General features: G+C 28.3%; 1 protein-coding gene across 2 annotated transcripts; it reads right to left on the bottom strand.

Annotated features, from left to right (window-relative positions):
• Positions 1-26,206, bottom strand: LOC116774534 (alpha-N-acetylgalactosaminidase). 2 transcript variants are annotated; one of them, XM_061524899.1, is made up of 10 exons: positions 26,047-26,206; positions 12,820-13,167; positions 12,256-12,430; positions 4,189-4,282; positions 2,370-2,545; positions 1,996-2,157; positions 1,507-1,704; positions 962-1,126; positions 544-619; positions 1-197 (listed from the first exon to the last, which is right to left on the bottom strand). In XM_061524899.1, the coding sequence occupies exons 2-10, from the start codon at positions 12,987-12,989 to the stop codon at positions 91-93; spliced, it is 1,323 nt and encodes a 440-aa protein (XP_061380883.1). In that variant the 5' UTR covers positions 12,990-13,167; positions 26,047-26,206; the 3' UTR covers positions 1-90. The 2 variants fall into 2 exon arrangements, with proteins under 2 accessions (XP_061380883.1, XP_061380884.1); XM_061524900.1 differs by having other exon boundaries at positions 547-619.
• Positions 26,207-27,514: the final 1,308 nt, after the last annotated feature.

The raw sequence follows: 27,514 nt of genomic DNA, 5'->3' as shown, positions 1-27,514 counted from the left end.
AGGGGTAAGTGACGAAATATATAAACAGATGGCGCTATAATTAAAATACATTAAGACCGCTAGATGGCGTTAGTTTGCATGTGATCTAGATCACTTGCGAAGTCTGAACACATCATTAAGTGGTGAATATGGCGTCCGTGTCGGTATGGCGTTATATGCGTATGAAGGTTGAGCGTCCGCTCGGAGGATGACAACACCTGCGAAAACACGTATCATTAGAATTTTAAAATAATCTTGTTTGCATATCAAGCAACACGGTATAAAATGAAGTCATTAAGTATAGAGTAACAATTAACTATATACATATATTTAATTCAATATAAATTGCCATTTTAACATGTGCATTGTACAAACATATATATTATATAGTATTTTGTGAGAGCAATATTCTGTTTTTTAATATCTGTTACAAGATAGATGATACTAAAGTTAAAGTACTCTTTGGTCTGAGTCTTCTCAGACCGTCTTTAGCTCCCTATCGTTGCAGCGTATAAAAGAAAGCCATTAAATATTCCATAAAAATCAATTTAGTGAGACACTTTCTACCTGAAGGGTTGACTTTCACTTTGATCTTGGTCGCCGGAGACAGCACGCCGTAGTCAACGTCTTCATACAAATCCTGAAATCAAAAAAATTCTTAGCATTTTTCTTATATGTTTCATCTTATATAATAATTACTGCCCGCTTGTGTTATATAACATTATATTATTTAACAATTATTTAAGCAACTTTTGCTGCTTTTACATATTTACATTATATTATCAATTACTCCATAAGTAAACATCAATTTTTTTTACACTCTTGAAGAAATTTATAGGCACCTTAAAAATATTTATTTATATATCTACAATACTATATAAAAATATATAAATATAAAGTTAATTCTCATACAACTGGACGAAACAAATTGAAGATACTCATATAATTATTATGTCCCAAGGTCTATAAACCAAGTTCCTACCTCGACTCTGTACCCGGCGGGGTTGTTGAGTCCCAACTCCTTGAGTGTGACGGCGACATCTGACGGCGTGCCGTCTGTTCGTCTGTTGAGGAAAGCCACGGCATACGAGTAGTATTGTCCGTGGATGGGAATGATCGGACGAGACCAGATCTCGATGCCGCGATGCTGGAAGTTTATTGTAATGGTAAAAAACGATTTGAGGACCCTTTATTTTATGCTCGAACATATTTGTGGCAGATTCTTTTTTTTGGGAACATCGTTGACATATAAGACAAAATAATTATTTGTTTCAAGCGATTCAGACATTTTTTTGTGTTTTAATTTTATTATTGAAAAATAATCACATTGTTCTTCGCCTATAGGAACAATTTTTGGACCAAAAATAAGTGATGTTTTGAAAAAATTTATAAGTGATTTTATCAGCTCAACGTAAAAAGGATGATTATCTATAAAAACCTTCACGCACCTATATAAGAAAATAATTATTTTTTTCGGTACATGTTTTTGTTTTTGCGCGTAATGTTATTTAGTTAGTCATCATGTACCTTATATATCCGTCTGCCTTGTATCCCTAACGGATCTTGATCCACTTCTATGATCTTCCTGTTTTGTAGTATCGCTTTGTATTCGGGTCTGATGGTTCTCAAATCAACACTCATCAGCAGCGGAGCGGCGAGTATGGCCCATATCGCGAACTGAGTCTTGCTTTGCTCGTATGATAGACCGAAGTTTCCAATGATTAACTGGAAAATATTTGTTTGCTAAGACTTAGAATTTAAAATTTGAATTGCTAAATCAAACCTTGATGTGGACAATAATGATGATTGAAAATGTGTGATCATCAATTTAGATTTGTGGAGACGTTTTTATATTTTTCACATACAAAGTCTCAGGAATAAAATTCATCCTTAGACCTTGTTTAATGATGGTCGAATATAACAATGAGAACTTTTGTATCTTTAACGAAATATTAACCCAATTATATTATACTTGAACCGCAAAATATATATAAGATGGCCAAAAATTCAAATCACCATGTCAGGGTCATTCCAATGTCCTGGTCCAGCGTTGGGAACGATCACGTCTTGGTGGTTTCCGTAATAGTCTATGATAGATTCCACGGAAGCCCAAGAATCCTGGATGTCGTCAAAGTTACGCCACAAATTGCAGTGCTCGATGATCGACGAAAAGTTTGGCTATGGACATATTTTGAAGGTCAGATTCGGATAGAATTTGAACTACAATATCAATTATTGCAAGCTCTTGAATGGATTTTTTTAATAAGATTAATTTTAGATCTGATCAAAGATTAAATTAATAAACAGCACAGACAAAATCTTAAACCATTCCACGTTTAGGACAACAATGGACACTGAAAACTATTATTGATTCCATATTTTGCAAATACCTGAAGGCCAGCGTATATTTGGTAGACTGGCCAACTGCAAGAATAGACCATTTGGCGACCAGTTAGGTTGAGCTGTCGTCCGAACTCAGGATATCCGTGGTCCATGTCAACTGGCAGAGCGTAACATCCATCCAGCTTCACATAATCAACTCCCCAAGATGCGAATGTTGAGGCATCTGAGAACAAATTTTACATCACGAAAAATATCACAACAATGTGTGGAATATCTTTGATGAAAACGAGACAAAAAAAACAACTTATTAAAAATTCTGTTTTAAATATTGCGAGAACAAAAAAAGATACAGAGGAATAAACAGGACAATAAAAAATGTATCATACACTTTTTCATATATACAGGATAATTAACATTTGCATCATAAAAGAATAGTTTCTTACACAAGAATCTGTATTGATGATTTTTCTTCGATCGCCATAAAATGTAGAATAGACAAGGGTAATTTGTACTAACATTAATTGACTTCTGAGACTCGACACGACAATTAGTTGTACGGTATCTTATAATCTATGACTAAGCGATGATCTATAGAGATGACAGGCCGCGCTCGAACATTGTATGATTAATTGCGTGATTAACTACTGAATACTGATGTACTTAGTACGACCTACCGCCAGTAATGCAAACGTTCAGACAAACAGTTTTTTAGTTTTTCTAGCAGAAAAATTTCTGATCTTCAGATCTCATTGTTTTTCATTTGAAACCCATATCTATATGATATAATGCAAACAATTAAAATAGATTTCATTTATCCCGTCTTAAATTATTCTTCAAACGGACTAACGTATATTTTTTGCTATTATCAAATAAATAACTGATATTAAGTTAATAACACTTCGGCGATTCGTCTGGGAATGTATCTCAAACGTCTCATTTGATATTATACCACAATTGACACTTAATAATATATATGACAGTCATTCTAAAGTGAGTTTCCCAACATTAGGAAGTTGTTAGTAGCGTAATCAAATGCCGACCAACATGGCGTGAGGAGTCAACACAGGAAGCTGTCTAAATGTTGGTTGCACGCTTATTTTACATAATATCTAACTCAATACACTTGCTACATTTTATTAAAATTAATGATTACTTATAAAAATTTTTAGGTAATCGATGTGGCTGGTTTTAGATGAGCCCAAAATTAGCCTAATGCTAACGTCTCTGATTTGTTTTTTTTTATTAGTTTCACTAATATTACATTAAATGAAATTAGATAACTATTTCTTTGGTACAATATAAGCTTTTTTAGTCACTGTTCATAAAAATATCTCAACTTTTTTTTACCTTGCAAGGTGTAGGTTTAGGCTTTACAGTTTTATTGATTTTTTTAAATCAAAATTATTAAAATATATATAAGATCAAAGAGAACAGATTTTAGTATACACTGAATGGCAATAACGATGCCGTTACTAAATACATCTCTGATGAAATAGTTTTATTGATAATGAGATCTAAGATTTTCGCGAGTTTTATTCATTTAAATGAAACTAATATTTTTTCGGATATACTACGAGATGTACTCGTCTGCCCGTGATCACGGTCGCTGAAAAGTAACCGAAACGTCGGGATTATGTAGTTTTAAAGTAATAAAATCCGCGTAGTATATGCGAAATATATTAGTTTCATTCAAATAGTTTTATTGATGTCGAAATACTTCCTTTATGTACTAAAATAACCAAGTTTTTTTAAATATTATTATTAGGTTAAATATTTGCCGTCAATATTTTTATTTCTATAACTTTTATCTTTTCATACATTTTTCATTCATATGAGTTATAATTAGAATAATTCATATATTTATACCTCCAGCAAGATGGCCGACAACACCCGGATATCCGGCGCAAGTGAAGTTGCCATAATCTTCGTAAATTCCAAACTTCAAACCTTTGCTGTGTACCTAAACAAAGAAAATTAAATATACATAAGGAATCACAATTTATATGAAGATGAAAATAACGTATATGCTTTATATTTAATAAAATCATTCACTTATATTTATATAATTATATCAATAGCATTAAAGAGGTTCAAATACGAAGACACTGCATTATGAGCAACTCTTTTCAAATAACAATAAACGAGGCATAATCTAAGAATGCTAATGTTTTCCAATAAGTTACAATAAAACATTAATTTTAAACTTAATTGTCAATTTTATTTTATTTTTTTAATTCCACAGATATATAATACACATAATATGTAGGTAATTTTATTCCATAGTAACGTCTTAAGTCATAATGATTAAGTGAAACATAAAACAGATTTGTTTATTAAAAACTAGATTAAATCGCTAATATACAAGAACAATCCTATCATTATGAGAGACCGTTTAATTTTTAATGGCGTCGTTGTAATAATCTTTATCTTAGCTTTAATTATACGCACAAAAACTTAGCGGCATGTTGAGCAACAATACCAATAGGGTTGTCTATATTAAAATGAGATTATCGATAATCGATTATCTATTGATAAATGGTATTTCTTTAGAATGAATATATATTTATTTCATATATTATTTCTGTTTATAAATAAATACATAATAACACATTTTTTTTTAATTCCTTAACATATATTTTGGTTATAATTACAAGTATGTAAAAGTTTTTTGCCTTTTGTTTCTCGGTATAAATCAATTACGCGAAATCAGGAAACGGAAACGCGGAAATTGGTTATGTTAAAATACCTATATATAGTAAATATTAGTGTATGCATTTTAGGGAAATTGTTAATGATTTTGAAAATATAACTTAACTTAAAGATCAAAATATATAACATAATTTTAATATAAACGAAATAATCATAGGAGTTATGGTAGCTATATAAATTATATATAATTATAATCATACAACGATTATAATTTTTTCTTTAAACGAAGAAACGAGACTTAAAAGAGAACATCATCTCTAAGCATTTGATATCAAGGTCGTGATGAGTCCTTCACAGATAACATAATACGAAATAAGCCTAACATTTCTTTATTAGACTAATATGAACCATAGTTTTTAATATAAACATAGATTACTTCGTTTAAAATAAAGAGAAATTAATTATCAGCATTATGGATCCATGTGAATATAAAACGGGAAAATCTTCGAAGATATTCTTTATATATTTCTTTCGAGTGCTAAATATTTTGTGTTAACAATAAATAGAGAGAATGAAATAAATATTTTCTGAATTAACCTATTTATAAGCCTTGCTATATGTAATTATATTCGAAAATACTAAAGATTGATAGACAACGTAAAATTATTTAAACATACAACTTCCTTGACATATCATGAGCACTATTTTAATATATTATAAAAAAAAAATTACGAAAGGAAGAGAAATAACATAACATATCGACTTTATACACGGTCCGGAGAGCACGATACAGCACAATAAAATGAAACGATAGATTAGCAGTCACAGCATACAACCAAATATATGAGACTTAAAACCAAAAAAATATATATATTACTTTATTCAAATAAATATTAAAATAATAAAAAAAAGCGTAATAAACGAATACTCGTCAAAGCCTTAGATTTTCTTATTAAATATCATTTCAATTATCAACATTTCATTACGAGCATTAGATAAATGTCTTGTGAAACGTACTCGTCCGAGCCTCGCGTTCTAACGCATCTTCTAAACGAGAATATTAATTTAACTATTCCCCCAACACATACATGAATTCGGTCACAAAAAACCTGGTCTAGTGTCCTTTACATCAACGTCGCAACCAAGACCATTAGACGTTACAACCACTGTCGCAACTAACGTGGGAAATTGGAATCGGCTGACGGTTTTCGAAACCAGTGGCCGGCCACTGAAGTAACGCTTAACGATTTCCTGATACCCTGCCATTGAGGTTTAAAGCGCATACATTTATTGCTATTTCCTTTTGCTTGCAAATACTTACAATCGAAACGAATGCATTGATGAATATGGGATATAGATAATATTTTTCAATGGGAATCTTTAAATTTGAAAAATACGTAATAATATTTATATGAGCTTTTATAATTAAATAATGTTTTATTAATTACACATATTGATAATGTGATGTGATCATAGTTCTCTTTTTAATTTATATATATATATTTTATATAGTTTTAATATATGCCAATCTGCTAACCACAGACTATTGACATATATATTACCTCCTTTTGTAAATATTAATAATATAAACATCCCCAATATTAAAAGTTCACCTTAGGTTGTTTGCTGTGAAAAATATATCATGAATTTTATTCGAAACTTAAATTATAGTTTAATTTTATATAATAAATAATTACACACATAATTTTTTTTCTATAATACTATAGAGACTGGAACATAGTCTCTCGAATGTCCAAAATTATGTTTTATATTAAGCATAGTAATCGGTATACGATAAAGTACTTGATAAGTATTAGTCACGGTCGTTGGAAAGTATTTTAAGTACAACCAATTACGTACCTCTATATAATAGTATATGATTGTACTAAGTGACTTATATAGAAAAAAATAAGAGGGAAATCAAAAATTACGCAGAACAATAAAATATTAGAGAGCTTTCTTTTACAAAAACATGGCCAGTATTATAAAATATTCTATAAATATATATGTTAGCTTAGTTTTATGGGAGAATTAATAGAATTTAAATTAAAAAAAACTGTGTCAAATATAATCAATATAATATGTTTAAGCCTGAAAAGCTTTATTTAGTAAGATCAATAAAATATGTACCTTTTCAAATTGACATACATAATGAGTGTGTACACTGCATTATTTATTATAAATTTACCGTATATTAAAATGCCTTTAAATGTCGTACACTATTCAGAGCAAAGTAAAGGCGTTTCTCACGCCCCTTCACACTAAGGTCGAGATATAAAGATATGTATGCATGTACATATATTACACGAAAACAAACAGGTAATGTACATTGTGTTATCATTGTTAAACTTTTCGCATAGCAAGGGCCATTTCGTAACGCGATTGTGATATAATGAGGTCTGAAATGTTATTTGGACAGTTGCGAGATATTTTTTAAACGTTGCAATTTTTTTTTTATATACAGACAAAGAACTTTTGCTGCACAGATTATGTATGTATTTGGGTGAAAATATTCTGTTACGGTTGATTTGTGTATAAAATATATTTCATTAAATTTCTTTTCATGGTTTTTAATAGTTTTCACTTATACTATTGAATTATTTTATTAGTTCCATGCCAAATATCGTCTCTATTGACAATGCCCAAACCTTGTTTAACTTGACATTCTCTCTCATTTCATATTGACACCGTAGCATAAAACATTTGTAATTAAAAAAAGGAAATTATAAGTTAATGATATTCTAATTCAGCCGTACACTTGACCCAGTTGTCGGTTGGTTGTTACACTTTTTTCAACTTTTACAACGACCTCCATTAGTTGCAATGAATCACTTGTTCTCACGGTAATTTGGCAGCATAACGACATTGAATGGTTCTAGTCAACCGGAATATTATAACATATCCTTTTAATACAACCTCTAGCGAATTCGCAAATTAAAATATGTTTTATCCAACTATTTTAATTAAACACTTTTCGATTCGTATAGCAGACATATTCATGAACATTTGACTATTACGTCACATAGTTAAAAAAAAGAATTATAGATAAAATTTATATCAAAACAAATCCAAACTATTCAGCCATATATCAATTATATACAACCTTTAACGATACAATGAATAACGAGCAACTATAACCTACATAGACACACCTTCATGGACCTATTTTGAATTAACGAATGAAGTGGTATCGCAATACTTACGCCTACGAACGATTCTCACGAGATAACCATCGTTATTGTAATAAAATTAATTGTAATGGATTCAGGGTCAAATTGTAATAGTTTTGACCAAATATAGCAGTAGCTTTAATCATACTTTAAATGTAAATAAGTCTTTAGGTTACTCAATAGGTACAAGTCTTTATTGTTCTTTCAAAGTTTATTTTAGCAAGAAAATTTATAAAAAATATATTCAAATTCTGTAAAAGTAAAGATGTATTTGAAAATAATCCTAACGTTATGCATCTGAATAAAAATCAAATTCTTTATAGATATAAATATTAGGTCAGTTCCGTGTTTTTCCAAGCCAGTGAGGCAAAGAAAGTTTCCCTCCAATTTACCGCTTTAACCGAGAAGACGCCACTTTGATCTCAACGTCTGATTTGACGAAAGCAGGCTAAGAGGTTGTATTATTATTTGTTTATGGTAATGAAGATGTTTGTACAAGATTATATAAATTTTAAGACTAGTAATTGACAAGCAAATAAACAAGTCATTATTTTCTATATCTATGCTACTGGATTCGTCTACGATAGGACATTATTTATAGATATAGCCTCTCGGGTGATTTCTTATAAATGTATAGGCAGTTCACATCAGTTTACTAATTAATATTCAAGTGTGAAATAATATTTTAGTGATGTAACAATCACATTTTAACTTTTATAATATCGATACATCGTAAATTTAATACAAATTGGTCCATATGAAATGAGGAAGACATTAATTCAAAATGAATGTTGGCATTTTTAATGTATTTCGTGTACATCGCTCGTAAAAATTCATTATGTTATATATCATATGATATGATATAAATTGCTTAAATAACGATTTTTTATATGTTTTTTTTAAAGAAAGATTTGTAACATGGAATTTCACTATTATACTAATTTTATCACCCAGTTTCGTCTTTATGCGTCGAATGTACATAAGTAATTTCGTTTCCTTTCTGTGTAAGTGTTTATATGAGTGTGTATGAAATTATAGTCATACATAAAAATAACAAACAATTAAAATCGAAACTTAATTTCAGAACTTGGATATTTTAACTTTAGATTGGTGAATTTAAATTAAAAACAAAGAGATTCGTCTCAATATAATTAATAATAAAAAGGCATATAGCGGTAAATTGCTTTAAAAACAAGGTGCTAATTGTCTGAGTGTCGGCCGACATTTTGTTGACACAGTTCATTGATCTTATAAAGTGCGAATTCATTTGCAATGAAAATATTGACAATTTTTTTGTTTGGTCAACGGTTTTGTATACAGATATTAAAAAAAATATACTCAATGAAAAGCATTATAAATGTAGAGTTAGCTCAAACTTCCCATAAATCAAATAGCACTTGAAATTTCGTGAACAAAAAATCAATTGAATTAGTTACGAATTTCGACACAATATTCTTAAATCCAGCATCGCTTTCTTTGGCGGGATCGTGAAGTATTTTGACAACAATAATAGAAGTAAAAGCGTTGAATTACAACAAGTGCGATTGTGTGGCACATAATTCGACTAACACTAAATTGATCGGGACCACTTTCACTCTTACTCGCCTCCAGGCGTTTGACGATATCGTTAGTTTTAAGAATATTATCTTACAATACCTTTGTTCCATTCGACATATTCATTATAAAAAAATACTATTTTTGTGACAAAATGTAAAATCGATTAATGCCCTTCTTTTTCGTAATCGATTTTATTTAATATTTAAAATTGAAATGATGTTTGCTGTATCATATGAAATGAAACAAATCTTTACGCAAACAACAGTCTAGAGACGAGAACTCGTTATGATATAATTATTATAATTATATGTATGTATTACATATTTAATAAACGCTTCGGCAACCATTACGAAATAAACTATGTGGCGCATCTTAATGCAAAATCGAATAGAAATTTTTATTTATAAAAACAATTACTCGATTCTGCAATATATGTGTCAACAAAAAATATCTATTTAGCGTTGTCATCTAGCATACCGTTTTTACTTGGAAAATTATATTAACAAAAAAATATAAAACATTACATACATGTTTCACGCGACAACGTAAATAACGTGATGTAATTAATAATTGATTGACAGATAAAGATTTTAAATCGCGCCAAGATAGGAGCACGAGGCTGGGGCGGGTTATAAGGGTGAAGTTTGATCTTGTGATAAAATTAACTGTAAATATTGTGAAGATTAATGATGTTTACAATTGTTATCTCATTATATTCGCGTGCAAAGATAATAGTAGTCTTAATTTTTATTCATGTTAATCTATGCCCAAAATGCAAAGTAAAAAAAATATTATTATTATTTACATACTTGTTATTAACAGACTTCAAAAGAAGGAGAAGGTTATAAATTCGTCTGTGTTTTTTTTTTTGTTCGTTACCTCATAACTTTTTATGTCAAAATGTTCATCAAATCATTATTATGTGTTCAAAAAGGTTATTATTATTATGTAAATGTTTGGCTGTATGTTATGATACGCTCTACATTACTGTCAAGAGAATAAAAAAAAAGTTGAGAAGTTTTTTCGTAACTCAAGTCTCATACATCCATTCTCGCATAGTTTCACGTTTGTATGCCGGTTCGCTTGTACAATAATATTTATCACGACAATTGATCTCACTATACATTTTTTACTGTTAAAGTATTAGTACCTTACCTTAGTCTTTGTGTATTAAAATCGTCTAAAATATAGGTTTGTGGCTTGAAAGATGGCAGGAAAGGTTTTTTTTTGACATAATTGACTAATTTTACAATAAAATATTTTATATAACCATGATTTTACTCATAAATTCTTAAATATATATATTATAGTAATATGTTCTATATCTTCTCGAACATATTTTAGGACATTTAATCCTTTAAGTCAAATAATTTGAAAAAATACATTCATTCAAACATTAAAGCTGGTAAAGTCATCACTAATATAATGTAAAGTGAAATTTGCATTATCGTAGGGAACAATAAAAAAATTGCTTTCATAGTCGTATATCAAACGAACAAGCAATTTCTTTGGTCATGAGAAACTCACATGAACTGAATCCAACAATGATGTAAGGCTAAGAGACCGATTTATGTCATTCTATTATGTTCAATTGAACGAATGAATGACGCAACTTTGTATACGAAGTTAAACATTCATCTTCATCATGAAAGTTCTATAGAATCATGGTTATGACGTTGTTAAAGTATTTTTTTATTACCTGGAAACAATCTATCTGCTTTGTAAGATTCATACTGATACTGAATCATGGTTTTGTTTGATAGAGTCAAAATATATTGAGTTTTATATCAATTACTTTTAAACTTAACTTATATCGATCCTATATCCATATATGTGCTTTTCCCAAGATTTTTTAAGCTGTCTTCATTCGGACTGGAATCGTGGAAAATTTTGCCAATGTCAAGGTTTTTATTCATTGGACGAACAAGCTAAGTTAAAATCCTTTAAACGTGACAACAAATATTACTGAACAAACTACGTTGCCAACTTGACTACTTCATTGCTGTCAAACAATAATATATGTCAAAGTTTTTTATATAATCTGTGAAAACAATGATAATAACATTCATACTTAATAAAACGTACATAGTACATCGAGGCTGTACAATTAAATGATAAAATAGTCTCCGATTAGGATCAATGTACGCTCATTATGTCATTGAAATACATCATACAATATGCTTTACAATTCTTCACAAATGTCAAGTGCGGATTGTTGAACACGCAATAATTATAGACACGCACAATGAACACATTACACCATATATATAAGTCCAATGAAGTATAGAAATTAATGGATTTGATACAGACGCAAATTATATATACGCTTAGAATTTAAACTAAATCATATGAAAGTGGGCGTAAAAAGGATGAGTATACTGAAAATTGGAGTATGTAAATCCCAACACTTTTTAAATGTTACGCTATGTAACATAATTTTTTTTTAAACCCTTTTTATTGCCCTCAAAGCTGTCCATTTTTTTTATTGTAACGCAATCCAGACAGATTGAATATAATTGACGTATGTCATTTGTTAGTTTATATATATATTACTCACGTAATCAGACAAGCTCTTCATTCCATAAGGGAAGCGTTCTCTGTCAGGTACAAGCTTCCCCCTCGGATCTCTCTCTCTTTCAGGCCAGCAGTCGTCCACGTTCACGTATTCGTAACCAGCTGCAGCATAACCCTCGGCTACCAGAATATCCGTCATCGTTCTGAACAGACGGTCGCTGCAAGAAGGGGTCTTTTAAAAGTTGTTCTTAGTGACATTTAATTTGATTTACAATATGGATCAATATACCTTCTATGTAATTTTAGTTTGGCATGCCATTTAAAATCTAAATCTAAATTAAATCATTCTAATGAAAATAATAGTACAAACAATGTATTCTATTGAGAAGAATCTGCTTAGAATCTTATTTACATTTTGTTTGATAGATAACTATATATTCATCATCATCATCAGCCTATAGGAGCCCACTGCTGAGCAAAGGCCTCTTCTCACATGGAGAAGGTTAGAGCATTAATCACCACGCTTGCTCAAGACGGGTTGGCGATTTCATTCTTATAATTTGAAATTATATTTGAAACTATATATATATATATACTTGTATATTACCTTATACAATTATCAGGATCATTCTTACAGTCCGTGTTACATCTGAACCTCTCCCAAGCCAGCCATCCCATGGGAGGGGTCAATGCCAACCCATTATCAAGACCTGATATCTTCCCAAGGATACACACAACCACAAACAATATCCACACGCACAGTTTCCATGACCCCATAATGATATGTTTATTTTATCTTTTGGAGAAATTATATCTGCATAATTTTTTTAACCGATCTAAAAACTTCCTATTATTCCAAACACGGTTATTCAAAGACTATTCTGTACTGTCATATCGTGAAGTCGACAGCAAAGAGTTTCCGAACAAGGAGTCCAAGATCGTGTCCAGCGATTATCTGTAACAAAACAAAAGTGCTATTGACATTTGAACTGCATACAAACAAACGTAATAATATTCTATTTATTTATTAAAGATAAGTGATTGTTTACAAATAAAACTATACGCCTTGACAAAGATCAAATCACTTATTTACGAATTTACTACCGTTTTTCCAAAAAAAAAAAAATTCCCGCCAAACATTTGACATATACATATATTTTTTTATATAAATATATATTTTTTAATATCATTATATGTCAAACAAGATAGTAAACTCAAACTCAATATATTTTCCGTAAGGAAATATAATAAATAATTATAGGTATGTGAAATTTAAAATCACTCGTCTGTTATGATTGTTTTGCAGAAGTTTGCAGATTATATATCTAACCAAAACGGTACATTAAAACTGCAAACGCCATTTATATTTTTTATTGAATATATTAAAAGATATAGGCTTTATTTATTATTGATTATTTCATATTTTTAATTTAATCGAATTATTGCATAATATATATTATATTCCACTTAACTAATACAATATGTGGAGGTTTGTTCATTCAGTGAATCTATAAATCAATTGCGCAAAAAATATCGAACTGATTTTGATAAAACTTTTAATATTTACGATTTTCTTTCGTAATGTAAACATATTTTATACGTATATTAATAATATTTTTATAATGATATCTAATAAAAGCCTAAGTATAGATAAGTGAGTATTAATTTCAATTTTTTTTTGCTTATATTAAACTAGTTTAAGAATTTCTGTTTTATTTCTTTAGGCGGTAATAGGTTTTGTGATTTCCAAAACCAAATTTAAAATATTTAAAAGGATTGTAATAAGAATATTCTAATAATATTTTTTTTGACTTTTTTTTCGTTTTTACCTTAATTAAAATTAATTCTTCTTGTTTTTTTTTTTATATCGCCGACGTAAAAAAAGTTTTAGAATTTCAAGATTATTTAAATGTTCGGCCTTTGACTTATTGGTTTTTTTTTATGAGAGGGATCAATTTTTTTATTTATCTATATAAAAATATGACATACATAATGAAAGAACAGTTGTAGCAATTATAAGTGATTATATAGAGAACATTTTTATTGTATTTATAAGCCTTTGTTTTTATGTAAATTCTTTTTTTCTACTTTTCTATATAATTACTCGCATTTGATTTATATTGGATAAATAAAATAATAATAAACTTAAAAAAATATTTTAGTCGTATATGTAAATTGATGGCATTCCAGTTAAAAAAATCGATGTTCTTTTTAGCAAAAATAGTTCAGGAATACTAGACGATAAAGAAATACAGAATTATTGTATAATTAACGGGCTTTCATGAGTTTTTTATTAATTTAAATCTAAACAATGCTATCGAACTGTAGCCGAGTTCCAATTAGGTCGTTTTACGTAACAATAAAAACTTTTTACATGACAAATCGTAATTTAAGTCCGTTAAATAAGTATTTATGTAATTTAAATACATATAATAAACGAAATCAGTTCAATACCTTGCCATTACCAGTAATGTGTTATTAAGATAAAAAAAAAAAAACAACTTTCAAATGTAATAAACTTGAGCCACTTAGGTTACGAGTTCTTATTGATAACTTGCAGTCGAATCAATGTCACACATTTCTATTCTTCCTAATAATTAAAATGCGAATGTATGTCTGTCTGTTAAGACATATCTGCCTCAATTACTTTAAGTGAATATTAATATTAAAAATATAGATTTGTCATGATACAAATATATTATCGGTAAAATTATGAAATAATTACGTGACACGGAATTTTTGTGTGATGTTTCCTTGGTCAGGTCCGGCGTAAGTTTTTTATATGAATATCCTAAATATATGCAAGTGCCTTCAGTGATATCTATTCGTACTGTTTAATGTTAAACTCAGTAAATTGGGAATGTTTCTGTGAAACGTGACCAGTAATGATAGTGACATTTTGGATACTTTAATACCTAATAAAGTCATACTATGCTTAATTCTGTCTTACATTAATATACCTTGTTACTAAACGTACGAGGTTTTATCAGTGAGAAACAAAAAACGCTACGTATTTAGTTTCACTACGATAACTCGTGTTAAGGGTTGTCAAAAAAAATAATAATCAACAATCATATACCGCAGTATATTCTTAATAGCACACGTGTTGTGTTACAAAAGTACTAAAACAGGTTTTATTTAGGAACAGATGAACCAACACTCACTGTGCAAGTTATTGCACTAACAATATTAAGTGTGATTGATTGTTTTCTTTGTGTAACCGATAGTTTTATTGTATAGCCATAGAATTAAATTCATATATATATATATTTTTGTTTATCAAGGGTTTCAAATTTTTTCGAGTCCTCTAGCGGAAATAATATACTTATTATAACAAAGCGTTAGATATTAAATATCTGTAAGAGCATTTTTTATACATACAAGCCAGATATGTCTGTCCTCTCCTATGTGTTACGCCTAACGCCCTCAAACCACTCTTATTTAAATACACATATGTGTGTTGTTAATCATAAAAATATAACTATATATACATGACAACTTTTATTGAGAAACAGTCATTTTTATAATACTATAATACGAATGAATATTCTCATAATACTGTCCATATATCATGATCTATAATCAAGTGCCCCATAATTTACACAGCATCATTTCAAAACGACAAATTACTATTCAAATTGTGATAATACGATAAAATTGCGGTATATATTTTTTAATCACGAACCATTTTAAAGTAATACCAGCGATTGTACGTATCCATAAATCATAATTGAATGTTGCCTTCACGCTACTTAACTTTTAGACGTTAGGTAACACGTTCGTTTCTATGGTACAGCTATTAATATAGTTTAAAATTATTATTTAAATTCAACTTGTATAGGTTAAGTTAAGATTAAAGTTTAAGTTAATATATGTCAATAAAGACACGGTTAAGATATAAGTTTAAGTTAATATATGTCAATAAAGACACGGGCCTTAAAAGTATGCAATGATTAATTACAGAGTCACGTGAACGTCGGACAGGTTTACGTAATTTTATGTAACAAACCGGCCGACATATAGAACACTATATAACAGGTACAGACAGCCAATGCATAAATAATTTCATTAAAGTTATGTTTTTATTAAACAGCTATATAAAAAACATTACAAATTAATTAAATTTTACACGAAAAGAAACATTGTTTTATATAAGCACATATAACTCGAGACGGTAAAAAAACAACTTTAATTTTTTAAATGCTCAAAAAACGTTTTATATATTTAAAACAAACAATGTCATTGTAAACTCCTTAGTATATAACTTGAATAGACCTACTTGTTATGTACATGAAAATCGGAACATAATTCATATTCCAGGTACGTCTTGCGAAACTAAAATAGATTACTTTTAAATTCCGTTCGTTAGTCATCGATTCATACTTAATCATATGCTATGAACGAGGCTCGCTGTATTTTAAAAGACAGAATAACAGATATAAATAGGATTCGAAATTTGAGAATGTTTACGTCATAAAGATAATAAATTTCACGATAAAAGTGTTGTCAAATTAAAAAATTATTATGTAGGTTAATTGTTTTTAAGTTGGCAGCACTTGAAACTGTAGTGCCAACTGTTTTTGGTTCGATTTGGTTCAATTCAACCGGTTCGATTGCACTTTCTGCTCTGAACCGTTCCCTTTGTACAATGTCATGTTGCAATTGCATTCGTTTACCGATAGCTTTAATGAATTTAACTGGCTCGTATGAATTGAATAATTAAATATTTGATTATTTAAAATTAGAAACAAGTTTGAACTGAATATGTTATTGTATAGTGATCCCTGTGGAACAATTATTATGGTAGATTTTTGATAATAGACCTCAGAGTTTTTAATAAATGTATGCCTGGAGCATTACTTAATGATGGTACTGAGAATTTCTTTAGAAGTATACTATAAAAATTATATATGAATATTTTCAATACTACACAATACACATATTTTTGACAAAAATAATATATAAGCCATATTACAATTCTTCCATATATTGGTATATAAATTTTTAAAAAATTGCAAATATTATATACAAAAAAATATATAAAATATATTTTTAATATTTTCTTTATATTTATATGTAGAATATAGGTCGAAAAACAGCATTCCATAGTAGTTAAAATCGCAGAAGAGGTTTAATATCGGCTGTATGTAGGATACTTGTGCGGTTATATTTTATAGTAAGTGTTAAGTAATAACCAGTTCTCGTGCCATATTATTTCCGTTAACGCAATAGATTTAATAGTAAAGAAAACTAAATAAACATGCATTGGATTCTTGTATTTTGATTCAATAATGCATGAGCTTCTTGGAGTACAAACTTTTTGATAAATATTGTTGTTTAAAATATATTTTTGTTATTTAAATTAAGGTAATGGAACAATTAAGTATCTTGAATTGATTTAAACTAAAAAATTATTTTTTAAATTACGTTTTTTTCTTTCAAAAGTTAAATCTGTCCTCAGAATTACGAAGCAAAACCTACACTACAACCCACAATTATATATTTAAATATTATAAGGTTTAAGAAATTTCAATCAATTAGTTTGGTTAGTACCCAATCTACATATGGAATCTGAAAGTTAGTATTGCCATTAAAAAAAAGAAGAATAATTGATATCTTTAAACAAAAAATATATTCAATTCATTGAGCAGTTGGTACATGACATTATCGTGCAAGTGTCGCAGTGTGAGAATGCGATCTCTGTGTAAATTAATACAACACACATATAGCCTTTGCACATTTATAGTCAGCAAAAGGAATATGTCATGAATTAAATATGGATGTAGTCAGTTCGTGACTCGAACCTCGACCAATATTTTTATAATGGCAACACTCTTTATTGTAAATTCTTGTCAATGACAGCAACATATTTAGAGTAATCATATATATTTAAGCGAGTACACATTTAAATAAACCTATTATTTTTTTTATAATCCATTTTAAAATTTACCAGAATGTAGATAATAAATCGCATAGTACATCAGAAAATGGTAATTTCATTTACCCATATTTAGAGGTTATCATTTTTTATTTTATTTTATCATATTAGCTTCTATTTAACCACACTTATATTTATTATAAATAAATGAAGAGTTGATAATACTATTTAACACATAACATTTAGTTATAGTGTATTTAATTTTTTGTCTTGGTAGGAAATTTTATTTCTAAACATGAATTTCTGTAATTAGCATCAAACTTTTGTGAACGAGATCATTAATAGAATTTGTTATTCGATATTCACCAAAGATATTTGTTTTAACTTAAAAATACATTTTGCATTAGTCACGTTATATACTTCTTAACAGCAATTATAAAAGAACGTGATCGTATTTGTTTCCTGGAAATAAATTGAATGTAAAAATAATGATAATAATCTTAGTATTTGATGGCGACGTAACATTATATGTAATGTTTATCAGATAATAACAGGAAATAGAATGTATTAAGTAAAAAATAACGACCCAAATTATGCTGAAATCTATGTCAGAAAAAAAAAATCCGTAGAAAGAAACCTTGTGGTCCAAATTAGTAAAGTGTAACATTTATTACAACAAAGTTAAGCAATATTACAAAAAAAAAATGTTGATAAAAAAATAATAATTAAACGAATAATTCATATTAAAATAGAATTTCAAATATATGATAATTAATGATTTTCATCTTAACATAATACACAATGTCATGCACATGCCGATGGCTAACTACGTAATAACCGATATTTATGTTTAATGATCTTTAATTATTATAAAATCGCCCCATCACTATTTCCAGTCGTGTGCACTGTGCTCGTCTCGTGCCGAAAATGAAAGTGCAGTGAAAACACTGACGCAATGTTTTACTCTACTTGTTTCACACTTATGTATGAGTAACGATGAAATTATTATTTATTTACTTATTAACTTATTAAATTTGAGATCATTTTTATTAATTATCATAGAAATGTGACATTTCAAGTTATTGTTGACATTTATATTTGTCAACTGATAAAAATTTTGACAAAATCTTAGTGCCATCGTTTTTGACTGAATATAATAATCGAAGAAGTAATATATAGGCCTTATTTGTTACAAACATTTTTTATATATTATATAGTCTATAGAAAAAATAATAATGTATCTAACCTATCTCAATAATATTGCGATCAAAGTCGAAGTTTATTACTAACTCTTTTAATGCTATATTTTTATATATCACTTATAAATGGAGTCTGCGATGACAGCATGATTAAATATCTAACATTATCTTGATGTAAACGCGAATGCAATGATTTATTTGATTTATTTTTTATCTGAAAAACGTGTCACTTAAAAAATATTTGTAATGGATATCGAAAAAGAATTTTAATTTAACTATTATAATGGGAAAAATATATATATATATATATATATATATATATATATGGGAAAAAATATATATATATATAAAAGCTTTTCAAAGTATGACTAGACATTTTTAGAGAGCTTTTTTTTAAATTGTCCTTTAGTAAAACACTGATTAAGATTTATTATTGTCTTTAGGATAATAAAAGCATTTCTGACGTAATTCTTGATGCCTCATCCCATTACAAGGATAAGGAAGCGATTACCAGTGTGACATAATATGAGAAAGTCGAATGGCGGGAATTTTAAATATTCATTATTACATGTTTGACATATGTCAAAAGTACAAACAAGACAATTTGTAGATTTTAAATTTTTTACTCCATTTATCTGGAATTTTATTTGATTTTTTTAGACTATGCCCGAAATTTTAAATTTAAATCTTTTTGCAAGCGTCATCATTACGACATTCTTTTATAAGACATAGGACGAATAGTGTTATTATTTAAATTAGAACTTGTAACATACTTACTTTGTGTAGTACGCGTAACATATGTACATAATTATGTATAATGCAAATTTTACGAACATCGTAGGGAGATCACCGTTGTATGGATAAAGTATCGTGAGGAGTAAACCTGCTGACTCCGAGGACCAAACACCTGGTTGTGTGAACCAGAAGATACCTGATACTACATAATAAATAGCATGGCATTACTATCCTTTTTTTTAGTTTCGATTTCACTGTAGCTGTAAGCCTAATTGGCTTTGATAACGTTATCATATAGGGGGGAGGGGGATAGGACCTACGCATCAATTCTGGACTTGAAAGGACATTACTATCCTAATATCGAGGCAATCTTAAATTCTTAGCTATCAGTTACATATTTTATTTACATATTTTTATTAAAATATATTTCTAAGCAGATTACTATAAATAGTAATGACACCTCACACTGACCGTGGAACGCACCCTGTGTAACTACTTAAACAATATTTTATATTTAATAGATTTACATTTCCTAAATAGCAGAAAGTGAAACCGTCTATTGTGTGTGTTTCCCACAATGCTAATGCTCTTTTGTTATAACTTATGAATGATATTTTTCTTGTTTTCATGTAAATTAATTTAAATATAATATTTTTATGTTTATTCCTTCCATCTGATGTTAATAATATAATATACATTCAAAGAATCAAGTAGGAATTTCGATGATTGACCCATTAAACACCTCATAATGTATCTCGGAGGTAAAACCTCAAGAAGGGCGAATGCGACCATAGATTTTTGCAACTGGAAAGAATAATTGACACTCGAGCTCTTGAAATAAATTGCTCCTGAATTACTGGATTAAGGTTTAAGGACGAAAATGAAATGACAGGGGTATCACAACAACTTCATATCGAATATTCTCTTAAAGGCTAAAATATTCCTCTACATACCAACGATGGAATACACGAAAGGTACCAACATTTCTTCGGCGATTTAAATAAATAATAGAAAATGCGAGCAACCTGACATTACATGAACTCAAACGGGAAAAATATCAATAATTGCGTGGTCGAAGCCTTGTAATCTTGTCGGAGTCATTTAGCCCATGGGCAAAATTTCCAACACAAGGTATCCTTTATCCTTGCTGAGTATTAAAACAATCTTAAAATAAGTCACATATTCATATATATAAAATATTATATACATATAAAGTGTCAATACAATCAACATACCTGATACTTTCTTTCTGAATCACGTATACATTATCTTACGACCTCATCTGAACAAAGAAGCTTTAGATAAGTCAATTATCACCGCCGATTTACGAAGTGCGTTTTGCAATGCACGTAAAAATTCTCATAACCATAATTTAGTTCAAAGCTAACGTTTTTGAACGTTTAAAATAGTTCTTATCTTAAATCATTAGAAACAAATGTACGATTATATGATCGAATGAATCTTAACATGACCCACTTCATCATTGTCGTATTCTGACATAACAATCAGAATGATTTATAACTTGTACAAAAAGTATTAAAGTTATTATTAAAAGTAATATTCTTATAACATTTATGACTCTTAATAGTTATACCGAATAATTGTTAGAGTTTGAATGTTTTGACTTTACGTAATAACAAAGTTGAAGAATTATAACAAAAGATTAACAAATAATTTATATTTTTTTGTTATAAGCGACTTTGTTGTAATTATTTTTTAACGAATATAAATAGTTATAAGTTATAACTTCAAACATAGTCTTGTTTCAAACAAATTCGAGGATAGTTTGTTTGGTAAAAAATGTTTTAAACAACTTAAATATACCGCAGTATGGAGACGTCGTTAGTGTTAATACACATGTCCAATTTGCGGCACACAAACGAGCATGAAGTGTTAATAATTGAATATGTGATTGAACTGAATTAGCTTCACTCTAATGAAATTTTATGTAATTAATATTCATGTTCAAACTGAGGAGGTCCCATCAGTTACGTTGAATCCAAAAGATACACAACTTCCCAGCCAGGTGTAGGCACTATCTAACGCACGAAAAACACTAACCTCCACCGTCCAAGCTCTTCTCTCTGCCTAACCAACTTTAAAATGAACCTACTAGAGCTGCCTTCAGATTAGGTTGTTTTTTGTGTAGAAACTTCGTTGTCATGGAAATGCTACTACAAGTTTTGCATCGACATGCTAAATACGAAACGTTTACAGTTTTTTCATTTAGAAATATCTTCGAAAGTGATGTCAAGGTAGATTTATGAACTAAAAAATGGTACATAGTTTGAGAGTGCTTACTTGTAGTAAATATACTGAAGCTGAGAACCCGAGAACTCTACATTTACTAAGAATTTACTTGACTAAATAGTAAATACCAACAGTTTAGAAGTTTCGAATTCAAAAATCGAACATTAACGTTAAGATTCGGCTTTAACATACTACAATAAAGCCTATTAAAATAAATTATATTCAGTCAAAAATTCCTAATTATATCATATAACGAATGACAAAGTATTAGCTTAAAATTTACATTAAATTTGATGTTGTCTAATATTTCAGAGGAGCAATAAAATTGTTATTTCTTCATATATTTTTTAAGTAAAGTCGCTGTCAGTGCTAGTTTAAATCTTTTGGAAACGTTATAGGCTTTTGTTATATAGATCCGTCAGTGTAGATACGATCTACATCTCAACTTGGCCATTAAGTTATACGGAAGTTATTTTACTTTATAAGAGAAATCTTTATCAGGCTTATATGAAATTTCTATGTATGTTATAATTTTAATGTTTCCATTATGAATGATTGATATTGTTTATAGACGCCTACTAACAATCCTACGCTGATAATTAGAACTTTAAAATCATAGACAAGATTATGAACATTTTTTGTCTATTATTAACAGTATTGTTTGTACATGTGATGTACTTACAATATGAAAGTTGTCTATGGTTGCAATCTATGTATTACAGGTTACATTATACTAGCAAGGTCAGTTAAATTCTTGTACGATATAAATATTCATATAATACTATACTTATATACATAATCATAGGCACGCCAAAATGGATCTCCGTAATGGCCGTAAAGATAATCAAAGATAAGACTTTAGTAACATAACGATATCTTTATGAAAATCTCTGGAAATTTCTTTAGGGTTTAAAATTTTGGGTCGTGGATGATAATTTTGTACGAATATAAACAATATATATATATATGTAAAAATTCAAAACAATTAAGGTAAGAAAAAAAAAAATTTTTTTTTTATATAAATTTAGCAATCAAAAATAACGTACTTAAAATAGCCAATTGAAACTAAATAAATCAATACATAAGACTAACAACAACATAAATGAATTTTGTAAATCGAGATTACTTATCAATAAATATCATTATAAATTAATATATAAAATAAAATATACTACATGCAAAAGAATTTACGTATACTAATAAAAATAGAAATTTCTCCATATGAGAAAAAACATTTTGAAATCACATCGAAAATTTGAAAGCGGTTATATATAGCGGTTATATTGTGAGATTTTCCTAACACTTTTAAAGTTATTCTTGTTACATTTTGTAACTATAGTTAATATTACAGACTTTATAGGAACACCTGTAGATTATAAACTAATCATTGAAAGAAATAAATATATTATATTATAACAAAATAAATATAATATATTATATATCAGAATAAAAGAAATAATAAAGGTGTGGAAATGTAAAATATATGTTTAATATATTCTAATTGCAACATTATAACACCCTGTATATTTCAATTATTTATTGGAGAAAGCAAGTACATTAGTTTTTTTTTTACATTACTATTGCGAAACACACTGGCTCTTTATAATCGAATTGTCGATACTTTCGTATTTGTAAAACGGAGAGTTGTATTATAAAATATAAAATTATAACTATATAAATAATTTATAATCTTTTAACCTAATTATTAATTAGGTTTTAACATAAAAGTACACAAATAAATTATTAAATCCGATATAATGATCTGAGATCTCAATGGTATAAGATTAAGGGGACCTCTCTTAATAATTTGTTTACGTTAAATAAAGTTGATTGGAATCAAAGAAACAATTTTGTATCATTTTATTATATGACACCTTAAAGTAACAAATCGACAACCAGTTTTTGTAATTTGACCTCTTGCCAGTCAACAATATGGTGCTGATAAGTTTTAAAACTTAAATTTCAAGGAAACCTGTACCTTTACGAATTATTCCTGAGAATTTCTATTCCTTTCAGACTTAGGTCGTTGAACTTTGAATGAACGAACTTTGTTTGCATTTGTAGTCTTACATATGTTTATAGTTTACTTGACCTAACAAATGCCTACACCAGATATCTTGGCAGTGATAATGCAAGTAATGTTGTTTGAAATCGATAAAATCTACAATCGAACAACAATTCCTATCGTCCGGTTCCGCAAATACAGAGAAAGTTGTACGTAACTTGATGAAAAACTCGTTAAAAACTGTTCTCTGCACACGGCTTCACCTTTTGCTAACTCATTAACATTCACGCGTTCAAAAACAGCAATGGTTAATTTGCATGCAAATTATATCGATACATTTTCGACCATGCTAGCACCGAATTGAAATTAAAATTTAAACTGAATATCAAGTGTAGGTAATAACAAAAATGAAGTCGATATACAAACTTTTTAAAGTGCTTTGAATTAAGAAAAAAAGAATTACACAAAAAAGTTTTTATATATATGTAATTAGTTATGCAAATGTTCTGAATATAGATATAGTAAAAAAAATATAATGTTTTGTAATACACCATTAATACAAACGGATTTTCTTGGAGTACATGCAAATAAGAATTAATTCGTACAAGTTGATTGTGTTCTAAGAAATAGACAATAAGTTTTTTTTTTATTTTCCCACTGCCTTATATAGTTTTTATAATGTATAATAATTGTTTGGTCAAAGAATTAATGTTATAAAAATATTTTAAAATTGTTCTGTTTATTTTATGAATCATTAATCATTTAATAAAAATCTAAACCAATGTAATCATTATTTTAAATCCAGTATTGTAAAGTTTTATTATGAATAAAATTTATTCCTAAGAATGATAATATTAATTTTAATTTAAAATACGTGAATGCCTTTGGCTGTAACAAATTCGTTAAAAAAAATATAGAACGAAAAGGTGTAGATATAGATAAACATATTTTATGCTGTTCTTTTTTTTTAAATTCGGGTAAATTTCAAATTTAGAACACAGAACTGTTAAAGTTTTCTCTTTGTAAGAATTAATTTATATTAAAGGCTTTTTATTAATAAAGATTAAAAATTATAATAACTTTATCATTAAAAGTTTTCGTCAAAAGTAATAATCTGTTTTCGTTATTTTTTTTTATGGAAATTTAAATTCTTTCCCTTAACTAATTCATAACCGGTAGCATTCCAGTAATTTATAAATATTTTTTTATTGCTTGAATGTTGAGTGTATTTTATTATAATTTATGTGAATTAATTACAAAAGCAGGATAATTTGACGTCAACAATGTTGTTTTTACATAAAATTTTATCATTCAAATTGAGATCAAAGCTATTAAAAATCTTTTGAAATTAGGGTAATTTAAATAAATTTATGTTGTATATGCAATTTTAGTTAAAAATTTGACATTTTTTTTTAATTTGCTGACCATTTTTTAAGCATGCGTTGATATCTTTTATATGATTAAAAAGAAAAATTAGTTTAAAATACTATTTATAAGTTACAGTTGTTTTTATTGTATTATCTTATTACACATATATGTTTTATTTATTAGACAATTAATTATAAAAGATTTCTTTATGATAATCATTACATGTTACTTTCAATAAAAACTATAATCGGTACAAATTAATGATCGGTTTGGTTTCTGCTTTTTCATGCTTTATTAATTAAAAATTATACACAATTTTATTTAAATATTTAAATTAGATAACCAAATAATCTAATTATTATAGTATTAATATTATTAATGAAAATAAAATAAACTCACCTCCAGACGACCAAAAACGTAAATATAAAATAAATCCTCTTTTCAGACACTGTCACTTCGAATCAGTTCGAAATTCAAATATGAATTGAAATGAATTTGGAATCTGAAGCGCGTGCAGCCGCGTTCCGGATGAAACGTCGACTGGCGCTTTGCAGTTTGCGCATCGGTCAACGCACAACACGCTTCGGTATCACGATCAATGACATTTCACAATAGCGAAATTTATAACACTTCAAATACATTCCCCGTTAATTTTGAACCAATTAAATAATGTTCTTTATGAACACGCAATGTATTGCTTTTATCGAATTTTTTCTCTGTGATACATACAACGCTGCTTTCATTCATAATGGATCCTGTATAAATACTCATGATAAGTAATGTACGTTGTGATTGGAATACATCCTATAATGAATTCAATTTACGTAATTTATTTAAAGTTATGACAGTTTAGACCAATGGCATCATTTTATCATGAGCCTAGTAGAATATTAGCAATCTTAGAATTATTTTCCTATTGAAAGGACGCTCGAAATTTTTAATTTACTTAAAACTTAATACACAAAAGTTATGAAAAGTCATAGCGATTAGTATCGACATAACGAAGACATTCATCTTCTATATCACTACTCCCGGCTCTTCATCGTAACTACATACGGAGCGTTAGCAAGTTTTCATTCATACCTAGTATTAATTGTTGAGTTAAAAATGAGGAACATTTCGTGTATGGTGACGATAGGAACTTATGATGAAAACTTTTACTAGAAATGTAAGAAGTATGCTGTTATATCATAAAATCCTTCTTGATATATATATTTGATTATGTTGACCACTCTGGTTCATAATGACGAAATACCACAATGTTTGGTGATGAAATAAATACTTGATATACATATATCTCACAGACTAAAAAGAGAAAAGAACAGATAAAATAGTGCTTATTAAATTTACTGATACAGATTCTTTAAGAAATATATTTCATACAATAATTGACACGTATGTACAAAATTATAAATAATTTATCGTATGTTAAGAAAAATATTTACTAAAACGTTGAGGAAATTAATAAAAAGGTAGATTAGATTATACTTGCTGATATAAAAAATAATATTATGTTTTAATTGAATAAAAAAAATTTGGTTGAATTAGAATTTTACGAGGTTGTTGTTAAATTTGGGAATTACGTGCTTAACATGATAAATACTCGAGATTAGAGACAAAACGTACTAAAACACATCCGCGTCTCAAATTGGATGCTGCGAGTGTATCATTATCTCCGAATTTGATGTTAATTCATAACAATTGTGTCAGGTGTTGCCAATTATTAAGGTTTTTTCCTAGTGAATTACATTTAAAAATATCCAACAAAAATATTTAATGAAAATTGTTTTTTTACGAAGTAGCTATGCTTTTCTTAATAGGTAGGTACGTAAGAACGTATGTTGCGGTATGAAATATTTGTAATTTT

This window comes from Danaus plexippus, chromosome 26, assembly GCF_018135715.1.
Source record: "Danaus plexippus chromosome 26, MEX_DaPlex, whole genome shotgun sequence".
Taxonomy (NCBI): domain Eukaryota; kingdom Metazoa; phylum Arthropoda; class Insecta; order Lepidoptera; family Nymphalidae; genus Danaus; species Danaus plexippus.
Note: the sequence above shows the minus strand (reverse complement) of the source record. Positions and strands in the feature narration are given on the sequence as shown.

Bases quoted from the DNA above. Each gene is read 5' to 3' on its own strand.
- LOC116774534 (XM_061524899.1), bottom strand. From the start codon at position 12,989: ATGGGGTCATGGAAACTGTGCGTGTGGATATTGTTTGTGGTTGTGTGT. The intron at 4,283-12,255 runs GTGAGTAATATA...TTCTTTGTTTAG, and splicing joins TGAAGAGCTTGTCTGATTAC to GTACACAGCAAAGGTTTGAA. The intron at 2,158-2,369 runs GTATTTGCAAAA...ATATGTCCATAG, and splicing joins AAATATACGCTGGCCTTCAG to CCAAACTTTTCGTCGATCAT.